The following is a 22,694-nucleotide window of genomic DNA, read 5'->3' as shown; positions in this document are numbered from 1 at the left end:
CCATGGCACCCACGACACAGGGAATCCTAGTGTGGGGCTGTGAGTGTAGAAAGCGTTTGTTTATATAGAGATTTAATATCTACTTCTAGATTCTAATCTAATAGATAATTCTATGCAGAAGACCAAAATTCCCGATCGCATAACTTGCGCCACACACATTTCAAAACACTGAACCAAGTCGTAGTGGGGTCGCTAGAAAAGACAAAGTACTTCGAGGTTGGTGGTTTACGCATTGCAAGTGGTGGCTTACCAACGTTCGAGTAAGTAGCCAAGGTCACTTCATTTGCATTTTTCTTAAATAAGTTTATTTACATCTAGAAATTAGGTCAGTAAGTGTTAGGCTCGATAGTAATAAAAAAATTGACAATTTTTTGCCTACCATCGTTGGATATGGTTGAAATGATATTAAAACAGTGCTATCGTAAAGTTAGTTTTTGAAATAAAAGGTAGGCTTTCATTCCCTATATAGTCCCTTAGGGATATACATATTTTTTAATATCTACTATATTTAATATTGCTATATAGGGCATGTAGGCTCTATTACTCAATCTTAGAATCTGATTAAGTAGAATAAAATCCTCTGATAAACATGAACTAAACAAAATTCCGCGATTCAATTGACAAATCATTTATTTTACAATAAAGTATCATTAAATTACATGTTTATGGTAGATCAGTTTTGTTGGTAGATACTAATTTATTAAACGTAAATCACGATCATATCATTTTATAGTCACATACTATTAACAACTAAAAGATAAGTATCCTTGTATATTTAAAAACATTTTGCTTTAGATACCAAGATGTCAGAAAACGGCCCTGATATGGAGTTACCGGACCGCGTCGCCGAGACCTTTAGCGACCAGACCGTGTTCATCACTGGAGGCACTGGATTCATGGGGAAAGTTCTCGTGGAGAAACTCTTAAGGTACAATTATTATTTTTTATACGATTGAAAGAGCAAATGAACTTGTCCACCTCACGGTAATTTTTCTCCGTCTGAGAATGCGTTGCATCCCTGAACAAGCGTACCCTCGAGACCCGAATTTCCTGCCCACCGCCCTTATGTTGACATTGCCGCAATATATGTGCGCCCGGGGGGTAAGACGTCCCGTCAGTCAATCAGTCAGAACAAGCGTTCTATCTGAAGCATTACCACTGCTTACGACCAAAGGGTCACCTTGTCTGTAAGTCATCCATATCCTACCCTTCTTCCGAAATGCTTTACGCTAGATAGATGTGGCGATGATGCCTCTTCTGCCTCGAAGCATACTTGTTCCACCAACCTTCAACAAGGACATAGTCAAAGACTTTTATTTAGAAATAGGATTTATTAATCATTTTTCTTATATTTTTTACACGGGTAGTTTAAAATCATTTTCGGAAATATAATTTTCCCATTAAATATTTTGCTTTAAGCTTTTTTATCCTGCTATTACATTTCAAATGGTCCATATTTCAACTGATATACCAATTTAAACTTACAAACAATCCATACTTAGAAATACTTGTATTATGAAATTGAAAGCGTTTTATGAAATGTCTACAAGCTAGTTGGTGATTTTTTTTATCTTGTATAAATAAAAAAGAACGAGAGATCTGTCACAGATACATGCGGATTATAATTAAGAAAGTATCAAATATCGCCACATTGACTGTTTCGTAACTAAAATCGTGCAATACTGTACTAAATGCAATTACATGTCATTTGCGTGGCAATGAATAGCCATGAGTCGCGTAAAGATATTAAGAAATACGTTGCAACTTTGCAAGACAAGATGCAATTCGAGTTATCCGCATGTTAGATTGCGAATTTTTATGCAATTTTTACTAACACGGTAACTAATTCTCATGAAATACTAATTTTGGGTGCTTTGTTAGTGTAATTCGGAATGATCAAGCATTACCCAATGGCAAAAATGTGAGCGATATATTGCCGAGATACGAAATTTGTATCCTAGATGCAGGCGCCTCTAACTGTTTTAAAATTATGTGCTTATTTGACATTATTTTTTTCATAGCTATTTTACAAAAAAGGCAAATATAGTAAAAAACCTATATATGTGTGAAATATTTCTCCATTACGTACTCGATAGAAATATTACCCATAATCAATATTATTAACTTTATATGATATCCTTATACTTACATAATTTTACGTTATATTATTACGTCTCCGCGCGATATTTAAGCAAGTGGTAAATAATTTATAATACGCACATAGCTTTGAAAAATCAGAGGTCTGGTATTTGAACCTTGGACCCCTTGATCAAGAGTCCGCGTTTCTTAACCACTTAACCTATCCTTACAAAACTCTTATTGCATTTTTATGTACTTAAATAGTTTTTCTTCATTCTTTTATCGGTAACATACAGACATCTGGTCGTTTTTAGATACTTTTAAAAACGCTCTTAAGAAATGTAACTACAAATCATAATCACCTACTTACAAAATCATATCTCAATCTCGATCAGAAATAAAGCATATCCGCAAAGAAAAAGTTCCTAATTGTCTTTCAACACGTCCATTATTTGTGACCTTGTGGAGTTGAATGGCCACGGCGAGTGGCATTACGTTTGTTTATTTTTAGCTTGTTGTGTAATGCTAAATGGTACTGTTGCCATACGCACTGCTTTCTTTGGGACGGTCCTATTGTACGCAATTATTTGGCCCGTAGTTTCGAATTTTTCTTACGCCAGTGCTTACAAATGTCCGTTTCGAACGGGGTTGAAGATGAACGATTTGTCAGCGTAATCGTACTATCCCAAAAAATGACTATAGTAGGAAAAGAAGTTTCATAAAACCATAATTTGTATTTCAGGTAATTCAAAACAAACAAGATTTTAATAAATTTGACACTAACAGACAACGACTAGCTTAAACCAGACTTTGAAAGAATAAAGTTTCTGACGATTGTATTTATATAAAGTTTCTATATAAATACAACGTAGATGACTAAGAAAGGATTATAAAAAAATCGTCCCCTTAGGGGTGAAAATAAAAGGACAAAACAATAATATTTAATGTCCTCAAATACTCCTTAAATATTTGGCCAACCACACACTCCGTCAATGTAATAAAAACGATCGGAAGTTTTACGATTACTTCATTTAACTTCTCTAATGTTCCATCTGTTTATGCATCCCTGCTTCTCATTTGAATTTGGAGCATGTAAACAAGTTTGTTGAAATTTGTCATTAAATTATCTTATAAATACTTGACCTTAACTGGAATTTCAAAACCTTGCGGCAACACAATCGTCACACCTACACTTATGGCCAAAGGCAGATTTCGGACAGGGCAGGCGGGGTAACTGTCCCGGGACCCCAAAAAAGAAAGGTCCCTACAACAGAAAAAATATCCAAAATTCGATGCGTATGCGCCTTTTAGCCTTTTTTCGTACAGTATTTTTTTCGCATTTATACTGATATAATATTTGTACTTACTTAATTAATCATACATTTTTTGTTAAAATAATTTTACATGTGCATTTTTTTATTAAAAAAAAAAAATCGTCGGATGAAATCACAAAATAAAACTCTTCCTTTTCAGAAAGTGTCCAGATATTCGTGAAATTATACTATTGGTGAGGAACAAGAAGGGAAAATCTCCACGGGAAAGACTAACGACTGTTTTTAGTGATCCGGTAAGCTGAATTTCATGACGTCCATAACTTTATTTAAATAGTTTTAGGTGTATATGTCTTCTCTGGTTAACCTAAAATACAGAGTACATACATATATGTCTATTATTGGAAGTTAATGAGCTGATGTTAAGTGGCAAACCGTTTGTAACTGACAATCCAATTTTAAATGGCCTCTAGTATCCATTATGTGAATTTACCTTACCACACCTTTCAAACCAGAACACAATAGCACTTAAAACTGCTGTTATAAGTCAGAAATATAATAGGCCTGCGCTGCTGTGTTCGATAAGCTAGACATATTTATCCGAAGCGTTCCAAGTTCCAACTTAGTCCTCAGGTGAAGCAAGGCGTGATCGACCTCAGATAGGACTCTTATCTGGGGTTGATTACAAAATGTCTGTGTCAGGTGGACTGCACGCTCGTTGGCTACTTCAATATTATAAAAAAATCTTGAGAATCAAACGAAGTGTTCTAACCTTTACAACATTACATCAAACACAATTAAGATAACTTAACATTTACAGTTGTTTGAACAACTCACGGCTCTCTACGGCTTGGACAAGATTCTCCAGAAGGTCAGGGTGGTGGGGGGTGACGCCAGCCAGCCAGACCTGGCCATCAGCGCCGCTGACAGACAATATCTGACTGAAAATGTCGATATTATTGTACATGCTGCTGCGACTATCAGGTAAAAGTCAAGATATTTTTAAAGACAAGTTAAGTCTTAAGTGCTTTTTATAGGACACAGATAGAAATGTCACAATAGAAATATATTTCGTACTTATTTAAATGTTAAAAAAAAATTTAACAAAAAATACAACCGACTTCTATGTCACTACAAAGTAAAAAATAATTGAAATAAATGTTGGTTTAGTACATATTTGTGAAGTCGGCGCTCAATATATTTAGTTGGATAACGATGTAAACAGCGTGTCTAATATGTCCCTACACAATAAAAAAAGAATTATTAAAATCGGCCCACTAACGGCGGAGTAATTCGTGTACATACATAAAAAAAAATAAAAAAGAAAGATACCGGCCGAATTGATAACCACCTCCTTTTTGAAGTCGGTTAAAAACTAAATGGAAATCAAACTTGAAACGCTTAGGCTACACTTGGAAAGCTTAGTGTACTATTATAGGCCAGATATTCTTTATAGTTTAAATTTTAAGTCTACTGTCCGGGAGTAAGTTCCAGGTTCGACCTGGAACTTTGCGTATCAGTTTTATTTTGTACATTGTCATTTATACATATGTCCTACAAAGGCCATAAAAATTATTAGATACAATATTTTTCTTATATTTTGGTACTAATATAACTGTAATTTCGTAAGCACCAATATGGCGGCATTTTGTAATCTTATGTAAATAAAACTCAGTTAAAACTGGTGACACAAACAGAAGCACTTAACTGCATTTACACGTATCATTGGGTAATTTTGTGCAAATAACATGAGAAATGTTTAAATCTGGTTTGTATTTTTGTAATAATATGTCGTTCAACACATGGTTGTGCTCAATACTTTTACTCACAATATTCATGTTCACTTAAAATTATCATTTTTGTATTATATTAATACATATTAATTATATTAGTGCTAATTCAAATTAACTAAAATTAAACGTTGAATGAACGTATATAAGAATGAACAAAACAGTACACATTCAATCATACAACATACAAAGAACAATTAAAAATAGAGCAAATACATAAAATTTCACCTATCGTACAACATAATCGCTACCGTCCATTATCAGTAATTAATCTATGCAATTTCGATCCAGATTTTAAGATCCAAAATATCAATATGACAATTTCTGACTAAATATTGTCAAATTATTGATCATTGAAAACATTGGATAGATTGATTAAGAACAGTTAATTGTATCAGGCGTTACTTTAATCTTAACTTGATTAAGAACAGACATAAATATATCGTCCCATGAAAATGTTTCATGGTTTTCAGATTCGACGAAGCTCTGAAGAAGGCAGTCCTTCTCAACGTCCGCGGCACAAAACTAACTTTGGATTTGGCCAGGCAATGCAACAAATTGAAAGTGAGAACATTTATATAACATTCATAATCCTTAAAAAATGCTTAGCTTGCTTAACTTTGCATACATGAATAATAATCACGTACTTTTTAAGTTAAGAAATTGTCTTTCATGTTTTTTGTGGGATAGACGTGGTAATGGTATTTTTAAACTTATTTAGGTAATTAATAAATAATAGATATAATTTGTGCTTGCCTCGTACACGCATTTACAGAAAATTACATTTTGCACCGACAAACTAAATAGATAAAATCTTTACTCTGCATACGAGTACATATGACATTCTAAACTAATGTGAAGGATGAACCTATCCATCATATACATCCACCTGTCCTATACCAATATAAACTTAAATCTCTTCAATAAGTTACTTACCCATTTCACTAGAGCTCCGTATTTGTATCTAAAAGAAATCTTGATACAATGACGTCATAATAATCCTTATGTAGGTATAGCTCGCGCCAAACTGCTAGTCCGCTCTGAAGTTGTTGGAAGCAGGTGTAGTCATCATTGAGCAAATTGTATCATCAATCATACAATTTGCTATGGAGACGCGATTCATTTGTATATTCAGAGCGGACAAGCAGTTTTACGCGAACTATACTGAATACATATCGTAAAAAAATCGTATTGCGCTGGTTTCCTCTCCAAGTTTTCATCCGCCGTCTAAGCAAAATTAAATGAAAAAACAGTTATAATTCACACATAACTTTGAAAAATCTGAGCTGTGTGCTGGAGGTTCGAACCTCGGACCCCCCGATTGACCGAGTTTCGCACCACTAAACTATCACTTCTTTACATACATCATATAGCAAAAATAAAAAAAGATAATCATATTTCCAGCTGTTCGTCCACATATCAACAGCATACTGTCACCTGCACGAGAAGCTTCTGGAAGAGAAGCCGTACGACCCCCCGGCCGACCCCCACCGCGTGCTCGCCACTGTCGAGCTCTTGGATGATGAGGGGGTAGAGGCCATTGCTCCTATGTAAGGATTACTTACCGTTTTACGTTAAAATCTGTCTCGAAGGATCATCTTTTTATAAGATTTTAGTATTTTTTATAAGAAGAATACTTTGAGTTATTTCAATAAAATAAGAACGAAGTTAGTATCAGAAAATTTGTATTAAAAGATATTGAACATCATGTAAGTTTTATCTAAACGAGTATTTAAACGGTAGATACACCAGAATATAAGAATTTCGCGTGAAACATGTTTGCCTAAGTAGGTATGTATAATAAGCACGTGGGTGGGTAAATTTTATTTAATTAATCTTATCTCAACATCTATCTAGACAATTTAAGTTGATAATGTAATACAAAATTTTAATTTCTGCATAAAATGACACATATTTGTATAGAAGCATAAATTACCTCTATAAAATCAAAGAGGTATAGATGATAATATATTTTATAAATGCAGTATGATTAAGAAATATATATTCTAATTAAGTTTTAACCTCATCAGGTTATTAAACAAACTGCCGAATTCGTACGCGTTCACCAAAGCGCTGGGCGAGGCGCTGGCGGTGGAGGCCATGCAAGAGATCCCTGTCATGATCCTCAGACCTTCCATTGGTAATTATAATTTACTAATTCTAAAAACAATTTACCATAGTCTAGTCTCATGAGTTATTAAATAAGAGATCCATTTCTGTGGTCATGAAATTTGGAATAAAAAAACATTTGTAATAAACTCAAAATATTATTAGAGACTTAACTGAGGCCAATCACAGATGGTGTTCTTCACGAGAAGTAAGTTGAAATACCTCTTATAATACATTTAAATGACTTTTGACCAATTTGTATTTTCGTAATGTAAAAATGTTGCACACTTTTACTTTTCCCCATATTGTAAGTCATGTTTTTTTGTAGTTAGGCTACTCTAGTTCTAACAGCCTCAATTGTTCGAATCACCATAGATATCACTTCCTTTAAATTAGAACACAAGTGGTTAACTTCCTTACTAATGCAATTTAATTCGAAATTGATTTTATTTTTGTATTTAATTCATACATTGTTTTTTTTATTATGTATTATAGTTATCCCAATATGGCGGGAACCAGTCCCCGGGTGGACAGACAACATAAATGGACCAACAGGATTGCTTATCGGTAAATATTCAATGAAATAATTATGTTATGATGGCCTAACGTCATATTGTGAACAATATTCTATATTTTTTTTTAATTCAAACTCAGATTATACCCACTTATGTATGAAAGAATTAGGATTATACCAATTATAAAGTTAATGTAAATATTTTAATTGATTTTTAAACAAAATAAGTTTAAGTTTGTTATAGTTACATAGTTAAATGAAAGTTTTTTTTACATCAGAATGAATGTACAAACTTAACTAACAATTCGAAAGTCTTCCCGAAGACCTCTAAAAATAAATAACTTTTTAAATACCATTGGCTTGTCTATGGTTATTTCAAATGCGTTTGTCTATGGTCGTTGCAGGCGCCGGCAAGGGCGTGATCCGCTCGATGTACTGCCGCAGCAACAGCTACGCGGACTACCTGCCCGTGGACGTGTTCATCAACGGCATCATGGTCACCGCGTGGAACTACATCAAGAATGAGTGAGTCGTCGTCAACCCATTACTGGCCCACCGCTGGACACGGTCTGCTCTCATAATGAGTAGGATTAGGCCATAGTCCACCGCGCTGGCCAAGTGCGTGTTGGTAGACTTCACATACATTTAAGAAAGTCTTTTTTTTCTCATGCATTCTCATGTATTCTCTCAGATTTCCTCGCGATGGTTTCCTTCACCCTTAAAGCAAGTAATAATTAATTTCTAATACGCACATTACTTTGAAAAATCAGAAATGCGTGCCTGGGATTTAAACTTTGGACTACTCGGTCGAGAGGCCGATTTTTAACCACTAGGCTATGCGTGAGTGTCGTAGCGAAAATCAAGTGGCACACGGCTGTATAATTTTAGTAATAAATACATACGTAATTATTAAAAAAAAACATTAATTACGGTTTAAAAATATGTTTAGAAAATGTCTGTTTATTCCTGCTGCAGTGATTTTTTGTATTAGGAATGTTATCACGCGAAATAATATTTGTCAATATAACCGAAGTAATATAACCGAATAATTCGTTGTAAAAGGGAAAAGTTACTTTCACTTTTTAAAGCACTTTTAGTTGAGAAAGTTATAAAAGCAGACTCCAAATTATTTTTATAAGTAGATGTCTATGTCCTATTAGTTAATATAATATTTTGTATAGCTTCGACATACATCTATCCTTAATTTATATTATCATTGCAGAGACAAAAGCTGTATGATCTACAACTGCACGAGCTCCGCAGAGGTGAAGATCACGTGGTCGGAGCTCATCGAGACCGGCAAGGAGGTCATCATCAACCGAGTGCCGCTCAATGGCGTTGTGTGGTACGACCACACATTTTTACTACGATTTTTCATTCGACAAGGATGTCATAAAAAGCTTTCAGAAATCACAAGTTATTTTCACAAAGCCCTGGGAATTACTGAAACATCTTTTCTAAGAGTTTGAAAAAGTAACGTGAGTTCACTTTTAAACAATCGGGACTATTGTTTTCATGGTAATTACATATATTCATTACAGATAGAAACGATGACGTTTTCAAGACCGATGTATGTTTACAGGTATCCCGGAGGGTCAATGAAGCACTCCCGCGTAATGCACAACATATGCGCCATCTTGTTTCACTGGATTCCTGCCATTCTGGTTGACACTCTGCTGTTTATATTACGCTTTGATCCCGTGTAAGTGACTTGTAATTAAAAATAATTATACATAGTTTAAAAACTAAAAACCACGCTAAAATCGCACAAGGAAAATCGTTAATCCTGATTTCTGACGATCCTGATGAGGAGAATGGGATGAAATTATTAAAATCGTGTATTGTCATCGGTTCTTGATAAATGTTCAAAATTTTAAATTAATCGGACCGTTCAAACTGGGTAAAAATAGAGTTCAAAGATTCCGTTACATACATACATACATACAACCCAAGCTAAAAGCGTGGTAATAATAAATAACAACCACACTCGGGCCTTTTATGCCTGTTATTAATATTTAAATTATCCATGGTTTTGTCTACAAAAGACCGATATTTCACAATTTCTGCCTATTTTTATATAATATAGGGGTAGTAGACGAGCATCCAGTCTACCTGATGGTAAGTGGTTACGGCCGCCCATGGACATCTGTAATCCACCCAAGATAGGATTAGATTTCTACCTGAGGTCGGCCACAGATGCGCCGCTACCCCTGAGGACTAAGCTGGAACGCCTCAAAAAAGTATGTCTCTTACCAGACCCTTCAGACTAGAACACAGCAGCGACTAATGCTGCTTTTATGAAGCAGAAATAGGTGTAACCATAAAAGGTCCTGCCTATTAGAAACTGTATAGATTAATTATAAATAACTGGTGCTATCTAAGTTGTTTATCAGATAAATTATAATGTAAATTTAACAATAAAATTTCCTTACATTTTTATATGTAATACTATTTTTTTCCTATCAGGCTCATCAGAGTCCACAAGCGAATCAGCAAAGGTTTCGACGTGTTCGAGTACTACACCAACAACCAGTGGGACTTCATCTCGGAGCGCGGCCAGCGCGTGCGAGCGAGACTCAACGCGCGGGAGCGAGAGGACTATAAGCTGGACGCTGCTGGTATGTAATGGTCTCATTGGAATTAATTCTTGTAGGCATTTGTAACTTTGTTAAAATTTATCAAAGATCGAGAAGTCTTATGTCATACACAAAATAGTAATTATTATAAAAACAAAAAAACAGCCTAGTTAAAACTTAAAAATAATAAATCGAATAGGAAAATAATATAGTCAATGTCACTTTCACAATCTCGACGAAACCAACGACACCTCATATGATCAAATCTATTAGGCCGGTCAGTCTGAAGAACGTGCCGAAGAATGCCTCCACAGTCAGGTAAAAATAGAAGCACAGCAAAGTAAAATAAAGACTAAACTTGCATGACCTGTGGCTCTACAAGTTTCTGGTATACGTTAAAAGACGTCGCCACCATATTTAATAGTGTAACTTTTTTCTCTTTTAGGTATAAGCATTCCAAAGTACTTTGAAGACTGTGTGCGCGCAGCTCGCGTCTACATTTTAAAAGAAACTGACGACACCATACCGGCTGCTAAGAGACATATGAAAATGTAAGTTCAGACTGATTTCTATTTAACTAAGTTTTTTTATTTAATCTTAAATAAATTTAGAAGTAATTAAAACATCCTGCATGATTTGCCTTACCTGGACCACACATTTTAAACCAGCATTATCCATTGGATAGTTAAGACAAAAAAATAGATGTGACGGTAGTGCCACTCAGCACGTGTCTCCTCTCAGAGTAAGAGGGATTTGCATTTGGACATAGTCTAACTCTACATATCTTTAACTCCATCCCAAAGATGGTACGGAAGAAATCGCTTGTTAGCCTTTTTGTAGGCCGTTTTTTGTTATTTTATGTATTTGTTATTTGGTGTACAAATAAAGAGTATTTGTTGTTGCTATTGTGTGTGTGTTGTTGTGTGTATGTTGCCCGGACGAGCAAGGGTGTATTATCAGGCTTGTCACACTTTTAAAACATTTATTTTACATTTTTTACAGTATGTGGGCGGTGGATGTAATTGTACGGTACGTGTTTATTGGCTTCGCGCTGTGGACGCTCGTCAGATGGAGCCAGGCGATATTCACCACCAGGACCGATCAGCTACACGTTATATGAAATAGTTCTAATTATAATTCAATTTGTTTGTTTATAGGATTAATTAAGACATGACAAGAGTTTTTAGGTTTTTACGAACAGATGGCGTTGCTCAGTATTCCAATGACGCCACAATATTTACAATTTACGGCACGAAACGAGCTTTAGTTCGTCGCTGAAGTGTGGATGGTCGCTCCACAGTACAGTACACAGAGCCCAAGTCCATTGTCAGTAGTGCCCAAACCATCAAGCAAACAAGCTAACAGCTTAAACAGCTAAAAGCTTAACAGCTAAAAGCTAAACAGAAATTTAGATGTTTAAAACCAGGCAGTTTAAAATGTGAAGAAATACGGGGATTACTCGAAAAAATGTAAAAGCGATGACTATAAAGACATTTTGTATCAAACTTATTCCATTAATTTTATATGAACCTTATAATATTAAATTTTAAATGGGAACTTTTTCACTCCGATCTTTGCACGAGGTTCTGAACGGTTGCCTTGCCACCTAAGATTACCATAGATTTAAATATAGTAATTCTTATTCACTCAAAGGTAACCTCGTATCAAAAACAAATCTGACTAGAATATTTTATTTGTTTCAGTCCCAAGAGGCTATTAGCATTTTATGATTATATTACTATAAATTAAAATAAAACAATATTTTTCTGTTTAAAATAAATTATTTTTTATTTTTTTGCCCATACCTAGATTTATATACAAAAAGTAGACCATAGACAAAAACATTTTATTAGTTTATATACAAAAAATATAGATAATTAACGAATTAAAATGCACTTACGTACCCCAAATAATTATTACAAGTGACTATTAAAATTGCCATATTGAAGTTATACTTTCGCGCGTTTTACAACATCCAGATATTTATACATAACATTTACACTTACTTAAAAGTTATTATTCATCCAATAATAATTAAAATTTTATTATATTTTTTATCAAGGAGCTATTAAGATTGAAAAATTAAAAGATAATAATAATGATTACTTAAAAACATATCCTTACGTTATACATTTCCTTTTCCCATAATTTTGAATTTGTGCAATAAATATATAACACTACACTAGTAAAGAACCTATTTTGATAATATATATCATAATTATCTATTTTTAGTATTTTGTGAATCATACAGGTAAACGTACCACTTTGTAGAAAAAATATGTAATGAAGTTTATATATTATCTACATATATAAAAATAAATGTACCTTGGCCTGTTTGTCTGTCCACCATAATGGCTATAAAATTTGAGATGAGTAACTGATAGATTCTAACTGGAGCAACTGAGTTTGAGGCCGTACGCCCAGCTAGGCGGCTGCGCGGAGTAGCCCAGCTTCTCCGCCTCCTCATTCACCTTGTATGGGTTTTTGAAAACTTTCAAAAGTAACCGCACCTGAAAATATAAATATTTTAACATATGTGAGACACGGAGCTGAAGGTTTAGCTTATTTTTTATTATATTTTATTCTCAATTCGAACCATATTGTGTAGGCGACGCACTATTTGCTTATGTATTTTAATATTTATTTATGTATTTGAATATTTTAGTTAGCGCAGAAGGTTTTAATGTATATTTCTTTTTAATATTCTTCTCCACAAAATAAGTAATTCTTTTGTGGGTCAATGTATACGTTTTTATAATAAACTGCCTATCAAAATCAGAAATTTGTCAATTAATAAATTTAAAGTTATTATCAAAAGCAAACTTAGTCGTAAAGCTTATTATAAAATTTCTGATTATATTAATGATAAAACAGCTTGGGACTGATCAATAACAAAATTATTAGTTAATTAAGAAAATGTCAAAGTGTAGCGTATTTTGCTGAACAAAATTCTTTTTTTTAGATAAATGTAAAGCAAGATACTGGAGCTAATGCTTTATTAATTATATGTTAAAATAATGGCATTTAAAAAAAAATGAAAAAGAGAATAATTATTTTTAAAATTAAAAAGGACAAACCCACTGAGTTTCTTACCGGATCTTCTCAGTAGAGGTCGCGTTCCGATCCGGTAGTAGTTTAAGAAAATATTGTAACTGACAATTTGTAAGTGACGCCGTTGGCCTATACAAAATAAATATATTTCATTTCATTTCAATACGTTCTTATGTATATTGTTTCTATGTCATTGCTTCCTTCAAACGTTGTCATTAAATTTTCATCGGTACTTCTGGCTTTTTATATTAATGTTCCTCAAATTCCACTAAACCCTACTTTTCTACCTATCACCTATAGTATTGTATATCGTTCTTATTTATTTATTGAATACTATCCAATAATCCATCCATCAAATGTTCTATGTATGGAAGGTATTAGTAAATTAAGTGTGCGTGTATGCACAACAAATAAAAATAAAATCAAAATAGTTTTTTTCTTTCCAAATAGGTTATAAGTGTTATAACAAACATGTAGACATGTAGACAAACATAAATGCGTGTGAAATAGTATTTAGATTTTTCTATAACCAAATGATTATATTTTTGCGTTCTTAATTTTATTACTTTTTTTTCCTTCATAATAAGGTATGTATACCTTATGATAGTCATCCTTCTCAGCGTCCGCGATGGCTTCCTGCAGCATCCAGTTCCTCGGCACGTACAGCGGGTTCACGACCAGCATTCTCGATTTACGAACCTCCTCTGACACTGTCAATAATAATAATAGTATTTTTACCCGACTGTTAAGGAAGGGTTATGTTTTTCGCGCGTATCTTCGATTATTCGATATTATCGGATAAGCTTGCAGCCCACCTGATGATCAGTGGTCACTGCCACCCATGGAAATCTTTAATCAATTTCATATAAAACAAGTTCCACCTATATAACCCGTCACAATGCGATGTCAAGTGCCATGAGAACTAACTTGGAATGTTTTGTACTTATAATGTGTCTGTCCTGTCCCCCTTCCTACCACAGCATGTAAATTTTCGTGTTATAAAGCAGATTTTTTTATATTATAGGAGTAGCAGACGAGCATGCAGTCCACCTGATGGTAAGTGGCTACTGCCACCCATGGACATCTGTAATCAACCCCAGATAGGATTAGATATTCGTACCTGAGGTCAGCCACAGATGCGCTGCTACCCCTGAGGACTAAGCTGGAACGCCTCGGAAAAGTCTGTCTCCCTTACCACACCCTTCAAACCGGAACACAGCAGCGCTTAACACTGCTGTTATTAGGTAGAAGTACGTGTGGCGGTGAAGCCTCCGGAGTCGAACCACAAAAGGTTCTACCACCTTCCGAAATACAGTAGACAGGGGTGTATTTGTCAAACGGGACGGTTACCACCTATAATCTATAACGAAATGATAGAATATTAGAATATAATAGAGCTTACCATTTTCTTCTTCAAGTCTCTGCCTGTACTTCTGTACCCAGTCGGGCCACCGCGAGTCTCCGCCCACTTTGGCCAACGACCAATGAGATTCTAACAAGGATTCATCGTCCAATTTGTCAGCATTCACCTACAGTTATAGTAGAGAGTAAGATATTCATCATTATAACAAGTTCACTTAACAAAAATGTGAACTTTACCAAAAATATTCTAAACGATTATATATTATATTTTAGTAAACTCGAAAATATGATGGAGCTTATATAGTCACGCAACTGTCCCTGGAAAGATTGAACTTCTAGTATGAGTGTTTCGCTTATAATATAAAAGTTACCAAACTAGAATATAGTCCACCTGATGGTAAGTGGCTACTACCGTGGATATCTGTAATCAATCCCAGATAAGATAACATTTCTACCTGAGATCGGATCGGATCATACATGCCAACACCTCAGATAAAGATGTCTTCCTCACAAGACCTTTCAAAGCGGAACACAGAAGCGCTTTGGTGTTACAAGGTAGAAATAGGTGTAGAAACCACAAATGCTTTTATCATCTTCAATTGTGCTAAATATTCATTGAGCACTTCTATTATATAAGCCTGGAGACTACATCCCCCATTACCTTCGCCAGCTGCCGGAAGGTGCCGGTGAAGTCCGCCATTTTGTCCTGCATCATGTCAAACAGTTGCTTGATGAAAGCTATGTCACCATCTTTGATCTCTTGTAAGCCCAACTTCAGGAGGTAGGTTTTCCTATAAACACATTTATATTTTACATATCCTTTATGAAATTTAAGTGAAAACTAATAATTAACGTTCTTTTCCACTGTGACGAAAAGAATTTTTAATTATACTCAACTTGACGACGCGTTTGGCGAAGCGGTCGCCATATTAATCTGACGTGTAGAGAGTTACGAGTTCGTTCCCCGACCAGACAAATATCCAAATTTTGAATTTAGATTTCTGTTCTGGGTCTAGGTTTTTGTGTGTTTGTCTATGACACCCATGACAAGGTAGCCTAGTGTGGGCTGTGAGATTTGAAAGCGTCTACAATTTCCCCCATAGTGCTGTGACGTGGGCCTCTTCGAGAAAATTGCAAAGAACTCTTCTTCACAGCCGACTACGCCTTGGCGACTCCTCTGGTATTACAACAGTGACTACTTTCCATCGGGTAGCCTTTCTGCCGGATAGACTTAACTAAAAATAAAGATTAGATGATCATATCATACCTGAGGAGCGGAAGTGCCACCCACTTGGAGCTAATAACAGATATCCAAGAGCAATCGTAATTACCATGTATGCTCCATCTAAATATACATAACTCAAAGGTGACTGACTGACATGGTGATCTATCAACGCACAGCCCAAACCACTGGACGGATCGGGCTGAAATTTGGCATGCAGGTAGATGTTATGACGTAGGCATCCGCTAAGAAAGGATTTTGATCAATTCTACCCCCAACGGGATAAAATCGGGGATGAAAATATTACTTCGTAACGCGAGCGAAGCCGCGGGCAAAAGCTCACATAACATATAAGCTCCATATCCATATAACAAATATAAAAGAATACTTACATTATTTTGTCCTTGATATACTGATCCAAGGTCCCTCGTATATCTTGAATCTTCTTCATCTGGTCCTCCGTGAGGATCGGCGCCAGCGCTTCGGCAAACTTCTCCAAGTTCCACAACATTATCTGCAAGATACATATCAGTTTTGTTTAGTTTTATATACACATTCTATACTACGGATTTGTGTCATAACATTCATACATATAATGTTATTACCTGGCTCTGGAGGGGAATGTTTTTCGAGCGTATTCATATATCTAATCCTTTGGTATAACCTGAAGCCCAAACGGCTTGACGGATTTTAACATATGAAATGTTGTTGGATTCCCATAAATTGTGGGAATTACATATGTTATATTTTTAAGCAGTCAGGTTTTTGTTTATAAATATTAATAAACGCTTAGTAAGCGCTTTCTACACTAACAACGCTAAGATTCCCTGTGTTATATACCCAGAACAGACATTTGAATTCAGGTATCTGTCTGGCCAGGGATCGAACACGGAACCCTTTGTGCTCCGCCACGAAGGTAGTCGTTATTAGTATGAAATAATACTTAAGTTTAAATTAATAATAGTAGTAGTAAAAACAGTACGTAAATAAGTAATTTCTAAGTAAGAATGCTCACATCAGGTTGCCGGTTGAAGGCATATCTTCCACCGTCATCCGAGGAGTTTGGTACGTAGTGCTGGTAGTAGTGGTCGATGAATCCGTAAGGCCCGTAGTCGATGGTGAGACCGAGCAGCGACACATTGTCTGTGTTCAGCACGCCGTGGGTGAACCCTAGACCTGGGGGAGAAGGTATTAAGTAAGATTTCTATGACATTTCTGAAGATTTTTTGAAGCCTTTATGGTTCGACTAGAGAGGCAACACCGCCACACCTATTTCTGCTTAGTAACAGCGATACTGTGCTATGGTTTGAAAGGTATGGTAAGCGAGACATACTTTTCCGAGGCTTTCAAACTTAGTCCTCATGGGCAGCAATGCATCTATATAAGAATCTGATCTGATGGGTGGTACTAACCAGGGTTGTTGCTAAACGACGAAGTTATCCGCGAAAAAACATAAAAAAGACATATATACGGTAGCATTGAGAAACCGCCTCATTTTGTGAAGTTGGTTAAAAAAGACTATTCTCGTAAGGGACGTACAAATACCTCAGTATAAAATATATTAATTATTTAGTATTTTTAAATATCAGCATCAGTTGTTGCGGATGCGGATGCTGATGCTGATATTTAAAAGAAAGCTGATAATCAGCGGATGCTGATGCTGATGCTGATATTCGCAACAACCCTAGTACCAACCACTTACCATCAGCTCGATTGTATGCTCATGTGCTACTTCTGTATTCTTAAAAAATAAACATTGATTTGTTAATTTAGTGATAAGCTTATCCGCTACCATGTCAATGAGATTATGGTCATAATATCGTGTGGTACCTTGCCACGAGGCCACCATGTCGAGGTTGCTGCGCGCCACTGCTTCGTACCACTGCACGTAGCGGTCCTCGGCCGTCGCGTCAATCTTTGGGAAGTGGTGCTGTGGAAAACGACTTGACTTTAGTATTTTTTCAAGTAATACAGACTTGCATAAGAGATTCCCACATAGTAGACAAAGTCAGATTTTCAAGTTGAATTTGAATTCTATGTGAAGTGGGTTAAAGCTGATGCACACACTGCAAATACCTCGACAACAAAGTCAGCCAACCTCCGCAGCAGAGTAGGCTTTTCTGCTGCTCTGTTTCTGTTGCAGGATGTTCTGAGAGCTGACTCTTTAACGGGCAAGGGGTAGAAGAGAAATCATGAGGTACAACAACAAATTTATCAAAGCTGGTCTAAACATACCTCAACATCAAAGTCAGCCACAGTCTGGAGTAGACTAGGATCTTGTCTCCGTTACAGTATCTCCAGTGAGCTGATACCAAGGGTGATGGGCGGAAAGAAGTAAAAAGCATTAGGCATAGACAGCAAGCAGACAGCAAATCCCTCAAACCCTGTCCAAACACACCTCTATAATAAAGTCAGCCAGTGACTGCAGCAGCTCAGGTTCCTGTCACCACTACAGTATCTCCAGCGAGCAGATACCAAGTAGAAGGGGGAGGAGAGAAGTATAAAGCATTTGACTCAATAGCAAATCTATCTGTCTAAACCTACCTCTATAATAAAGTCCACCAGTGTCTTTAGCAGCTCGGGCTCCCGCCTCCGCTGCAGGATCTCGAGCGAGCCGATGCGGTACCAGGCGGGCGCCAGGCGGAGCACCACCGCCGCTCGCTCCTGCCGCGCCCGACCACTGTAGGTCTTGTCGCGCCATACTGTTGGATCTGCGCTTACTGGCCAAGATATTATAGCAATGAATAGATGTCTGCCACATGCATTGCTAACTTAAGATAACTTAATAAGGTAACATTGTCCTAATGGGGCAAAAATAAGTGTGAGGGTGGGACCTACATAATATTAGTATCAATAAGAATTCTTTGTGGTACAACCTGTATGCACCACCGCTACACCTATTTCTGCCTGGTGAGACTTACTTATTTTATGTGTCATCCGGACTAGCAACATATCTTTGACAATTAAATTATATAAATAAAAATAAAGGAAAAAAATGTGAAAGTGGCACTGATGTTTAATTTTTTGTGGCATTTTTCTACAGTTTATTCAGTAACAAATAAAAAAACACACATGTATCAAAACATTGCAAAACAGCGACATATAATTAATAACAGAATAAGAATTATTTATTTACAATTGAATAATAAAGTTCTTACCCACCAACGCGGCCGCCCTGGTGGTGGGTACTCCGAGGTGGAAGCAGGCCTCGGAGGCCACCAGCTCGCGCAGGGAGGAGCGCAGCACCGCGCGCCCGTCGCCGAAGCGCGAGTACGGAGTCTCACCAGAGCCCTTCAGTTGCAGCTGCCAGCGCTCACCTTTACTGAGTTACACAGTCGTATTTACTCACTCATTTATTAAATAATATAAATATAGAAGTACTTGTTAATAAATATAGACGTCACTGCTGCCCATGGATATTTGTATAGTTCGCGTAAACCTGCTAGTCCGCTCTGAATATAGAAATGAATCTCGTCTCCATAGTAAATTGTATGACTACACCTACTCACAACAACTTCAGAGCGGACTAACAGTTTGGAGCGGACTATAATAAACCCCCGAGTAATAGTGCTAGCTGAGGTCAGTCACAGATGAGTTGCTACCCCTGAAGATTAAGCCAGATCGCCTCAGATATGTCTTCCTTATCACAACCCTCAAATCAGAAAACTGCAGTCCTTAGAACTACCATGACAAGGCAGTAATAAAAGTGGTGGTAGTACTTACAGAGTTAAACCACAAAGGACTTTGCCACATTCTATAAATTTAATTTTTTTATTATTACAATAATTACAGAGAATTTTAACTAAATACCTATTTATGTACTCTCCCAATATATGTGCTCTGCCATCACCAAGCTGGTCAGCCCAGTATCCAAATTGGTAACCACCATACCTGAAAATAAATTGTTAGACTGCACAATATGAAATTTTTAAAGGCTTCTTGAGTACAAATAAATGAGAATAAATTAGAGGACCTAATATGCCTAGAGCTTAAAATTGTTTTGTTGAATACAAAATGACCACAAGTATCCTGCATAATGTATGTGTCATTCTTTGGAACGACCTATAACAAAAACCGCTTGATAAATATACACAATACTAGCTGACCCGGCAAACGTTGTGTTGCCATATAAAACATTACTTAAGGGTATGAAAAATAGATAGTAGCCGATTCTCAGACCAACTGAATATGCATATACAATTTGGTGCAAATCGGTAAAACATTTTCGGAGGAGTACGGTAACTAAACTAACTAACATTGTAACACGAGAATTTTATATATACACAATATATGACATGTTGTTGGATTAGTCTAGAATCTAGACTGTGGCAATGACTTGGACTTTATTTTTGGGGAATTAGTGTTTTTGTTATTAATAATTATGTTTGCCTTGATGTTTTATTTGAGTGATGAAATGTATTTTAAGGACTTTATATGATTCTTTAGTCGTTGACAGAAAGCAGAAACCAGTCTTACCTGTGAGAGACGCTCAAACCACCTTCCGGCAAGTATGATCCGGCTACAAAGTTTATAAACTCCTCCGTGTCAGCCACCTTGGGGTCCAAGTCCAGGATGTCTGTCAAGGCCTCTTCTGACACACAAACCATGCTGAGCTTGCCAGTAATTGGCTCTGTTGGTACCTGCAATAAAATAATCAGCAATATATTACCAATGAAATTAGTTATTATTAAAGCCAACCCACCTCTATGTACCTGACTGACCATATGGCTTACAAACTACAGTACCAATTTGGAGGCAATTTTCACAACTATATTTCTTTATTTAAAACTAAGCAACATTTTATACCCTTAATACCCATTATATTACAATTCGTTTTTATCAGTGTGATTGATGGAAATATAAAAAAATTGGATCTAGAAATGGATCTGTGGACAAAACCTCAATGTCACGACTAATAACTGTACTATGCTAACCGATTTGCACGTTTGCTAAACTTTAACTCCAGGACTAGATGAGCAAAACTACATTTTACACTTAAATTTATCATAATATTGTTAAGGTTTTAGCACCTCTGAAAACACGGCATTCTTCACTGCCACGGGTTGGTTATACTCCGGGTTGCGGTCGATGGGCAGCTGGGCGTAGCTCGGAGGGTGGTGGAACTTCCACTCCTTGAAATCACTAATTATTTTCGAGCTGAACATCGCTGCTTTATGATCATGCAAAAGCGCGGCAAACACGAAAAACGAACGCCTCATGAACGAAACTTGCGTATAGTTAAATTACGCACTTTAATTATAAAAAAATATTAGCAATAAGCATGACTGTTTAAAATATTTTCATTTTAATGTTATGTTTTGATATATTTTATTTTGACACTCTGAGTCTGTATTGATAAGGGATGTCAAAATTCATTTTTAATTTATACATTATTTGTGTTTGGCATCGCGCATTTTAAACAATTGTCTATGGATCTTACACAGATCAGAGCGCCCTATATACATAGTTTACTATACTGTTTGGCATTCATAATTTACAGTTTGCGAAATCGTTCCACAGATGGTAGTGTTTTAATTTCTGAATCACGCAAACAACTTTTCCTCGTGCATGATATAAAGCTAAGAAAATTCTACGTTCGTGGTACATTGAAATTACAGGCAGACGACTTTGTTAGTCGAGCTTCCTCTTGCGGTTGCCACCGCGTTAGATTATTTTTGGCTGCCTCGAGTGCTGGCGAGTCATTAAAAAAATCATATGTACTCGCGTGTATAGTAACATATAGGATCTCATGGGTCGATCCGGTATCAAATATTTTTCTACGAAAATCGATGCGGATCGAGCAGCCCAAAATCAAAATGTTTGTTGCCCTCACATTAGGTCGTTTTAATGTGAACTGGGCTATTGAAATACATAATATAGGTATGTTTCTCTCTAACTGTTGTTCCTCTCAGAGTAAGAGGGTTCTAGGTCATACTCCACCGAGTTAACCAAGTAAACAAAACAACACAATATAAGGATGCAATCATAACGAGGAAATTAATTATAATATAAACAATTATTAATCCAGACAAAGTTCTTTATTACTTCCTTTTGTTTTACACTGAAAGAGAATATATGAAAACAACAAAACGTCAAATTCAAAAGCACGCCAAAAATTGGCGCCGCACCGCACCGCGCCTCTCCGCACCACAGATTAAAAATCACTCTGCCACAGTCGGCCATCCGACCACAATTGCGCCGCAATTGACGCCTCACCTCACCTCACCTCTGTTACTACTTCTCATCTCTTTGCTCTGGTAATAGTTCCATCCATTTCCATATGATAGATCTACTTCCGATGAATTACATATTTTCAAATAGCCTTTGACCACGCAAATTATTTCTCTACCCAGTGTGCATAGGTACCACTCAATCTAGGCTCCACTGTCCTTGGCCACAAAAACTTTTCAAGCATGTCAGTATCCTCTTCTCCGACGCGTTCTGACCTCTCATTCGTACTCGAGTGAAGCATCTTATTCTCCGTCTTTCTTTAGTCCGTATTAATTCACTTTTCAACCACTCAGGACTCTCCTCAGGGCGCTACCTGCTTGAGTTAAGGTTGTTCACATCCATTCTCTACTCGACTCCCAGCGCATCACTTCATCTAGCAGGCGACACCCCAATCTTTATTTGCCAAAGATATCTGTAATAAGAAATCTCAGAGAGCAAGTGTGTTCCTTATCTGGCTACTATAAGGGTATCTTGACTACAAAAATGTTA

The 22,694-nt window shown here is 36.3% G+C and overlaps 2 protein-coding genes across 2 annotated transcripts; one reads left to right on the top strand and one right to left on the bottom strand.

Annotated features, from left to right (window-relative positions):
* The first annotated feature begins 796 nt into the window (after nt 1–796).
* Nucleotides 797–12,107, top strand: LOC140746055 (putative fatty acyl-CoA reductase CG5065). Its single transcript, XM_073078046.1, has 13 exons — nt 797–928; nt 3,553–3,646; nt 4,171–4,334; nt 5,614–5,704; nt 6,545–6,690; nt 7,171–7,280; nt 7,745–7,816; nt 8,168–8,288; nt 8,986–9,108; nt 9,346–9,465; nt 10,230–10,381; nt 10,785–10,890; nt 11,342–12,107. The coding sequence occupies exons 1-13, from the start codon at nt 804–806 to the stop codon at nt 11,457–11,459; spliced, it is 1,542 nt and encodes a 513-aa protein (XP_072934147.1). The 5' UTR covers nt 797–803; the 3' UTR covers nt 11,460–12,107.
* Nucleotide 12,108: 1 nt separating this feature from the next.
* LOC140746049 (protein adenylyltransferase SelO-like) lies at nt 12,109–21,313 on the bottom strand. Its single transcript, XM_073078040.1, has 12 exons — nt 21,005–21,313; nt 20,451–20,614; nt 19,785–19,865; nt 19,133–19,296; nt 18,519–18,694; nt 17,805–17,904; nt 16,990–17,150; nt 16,367–16,488; nt 15,414–15,543; nt 14,793–14,919; nt 13,988–14,100; nt 12,109–12,849 (listed from the first exon to the last, which is right to left on the bottom strand). Exons 1-12 carry the CDS (start codon nt 21,191–21,193, stop codon nt 12,727–12,729), a joined length of 1,650 nt encoding a protein of 549 aa, XP_072934141.1. The 5' UTR covers nt 21,194–21,313; the 3' UTR covers nt 12,109–12,726.
* Nucleotides 21,314–22,694: the final 1,381 nt, after the last annotated feature.

This window comes from Epargyreus clarus, unplaced genomic scaffold (assembly GCF_041222505.1).
Source record: "Epargyreus clarus isolate Ecla_fem2 unplaced genomic scaffold, WU_Ecla_fem_2.2 ptg000012l, whole genome shotgun sequence".
NCBI lineage: Eukaryota > Metazoa > Arthropoda > Insecta > Lepidoptera > Hesperiidae > Epargyreus > Epargyreus clarus.
This window is presented reverse-complemented; position numbering and strand designations above follow the sequence as displayed.

Excerpts from the sequence above, each read along its gene's own strand:
- LOC140746055 (XM_073078046.1), top strand. The coding sequence starts at position 804 with ATGTCAGAAAACGGCCCTGATATGGAGTTACCGGACCGCGTCGCCGAG. Across the intron at positions 3,647-4,170 it reads CGACTGTTTTTAGTGATCCG|TTGTTTGAACAACTCACGGC; the intron begins GTAAGCTGAATT and ends TAACATTTACAG. Across the intron at positions 10,382-10,784 it reads CTATAAGCTGGACGCTGCTG|GTATAAGCATTCCAAAGTAC; the intron begins GTATGTAATGGT and ends TTTCTCTTTTAG.
- LOC140746049 (XM_073078040.1), bottom strand. The coding sequence starts at position 21,193 with ATGAGGCGTTCGTTTTTCGTGTTTGCCGCGCTTTTGCATGATCATAAA. Across the intron at positions 20,615-21,004 it reads AGAATGCCGTGTTTTCAGAG|GTACCAACAGAGCCAATTAC; the intron begins GTGCTAAAACCT and ends ATTTTATTGCAG. Across the intron at positions 12,850-13,987 it reads AGAAGGATGACTATCATAAG|GTGCGGTTACTTTTGAAAGT; the intron begins GTATACATACCT and ends TTATATTTTCAG.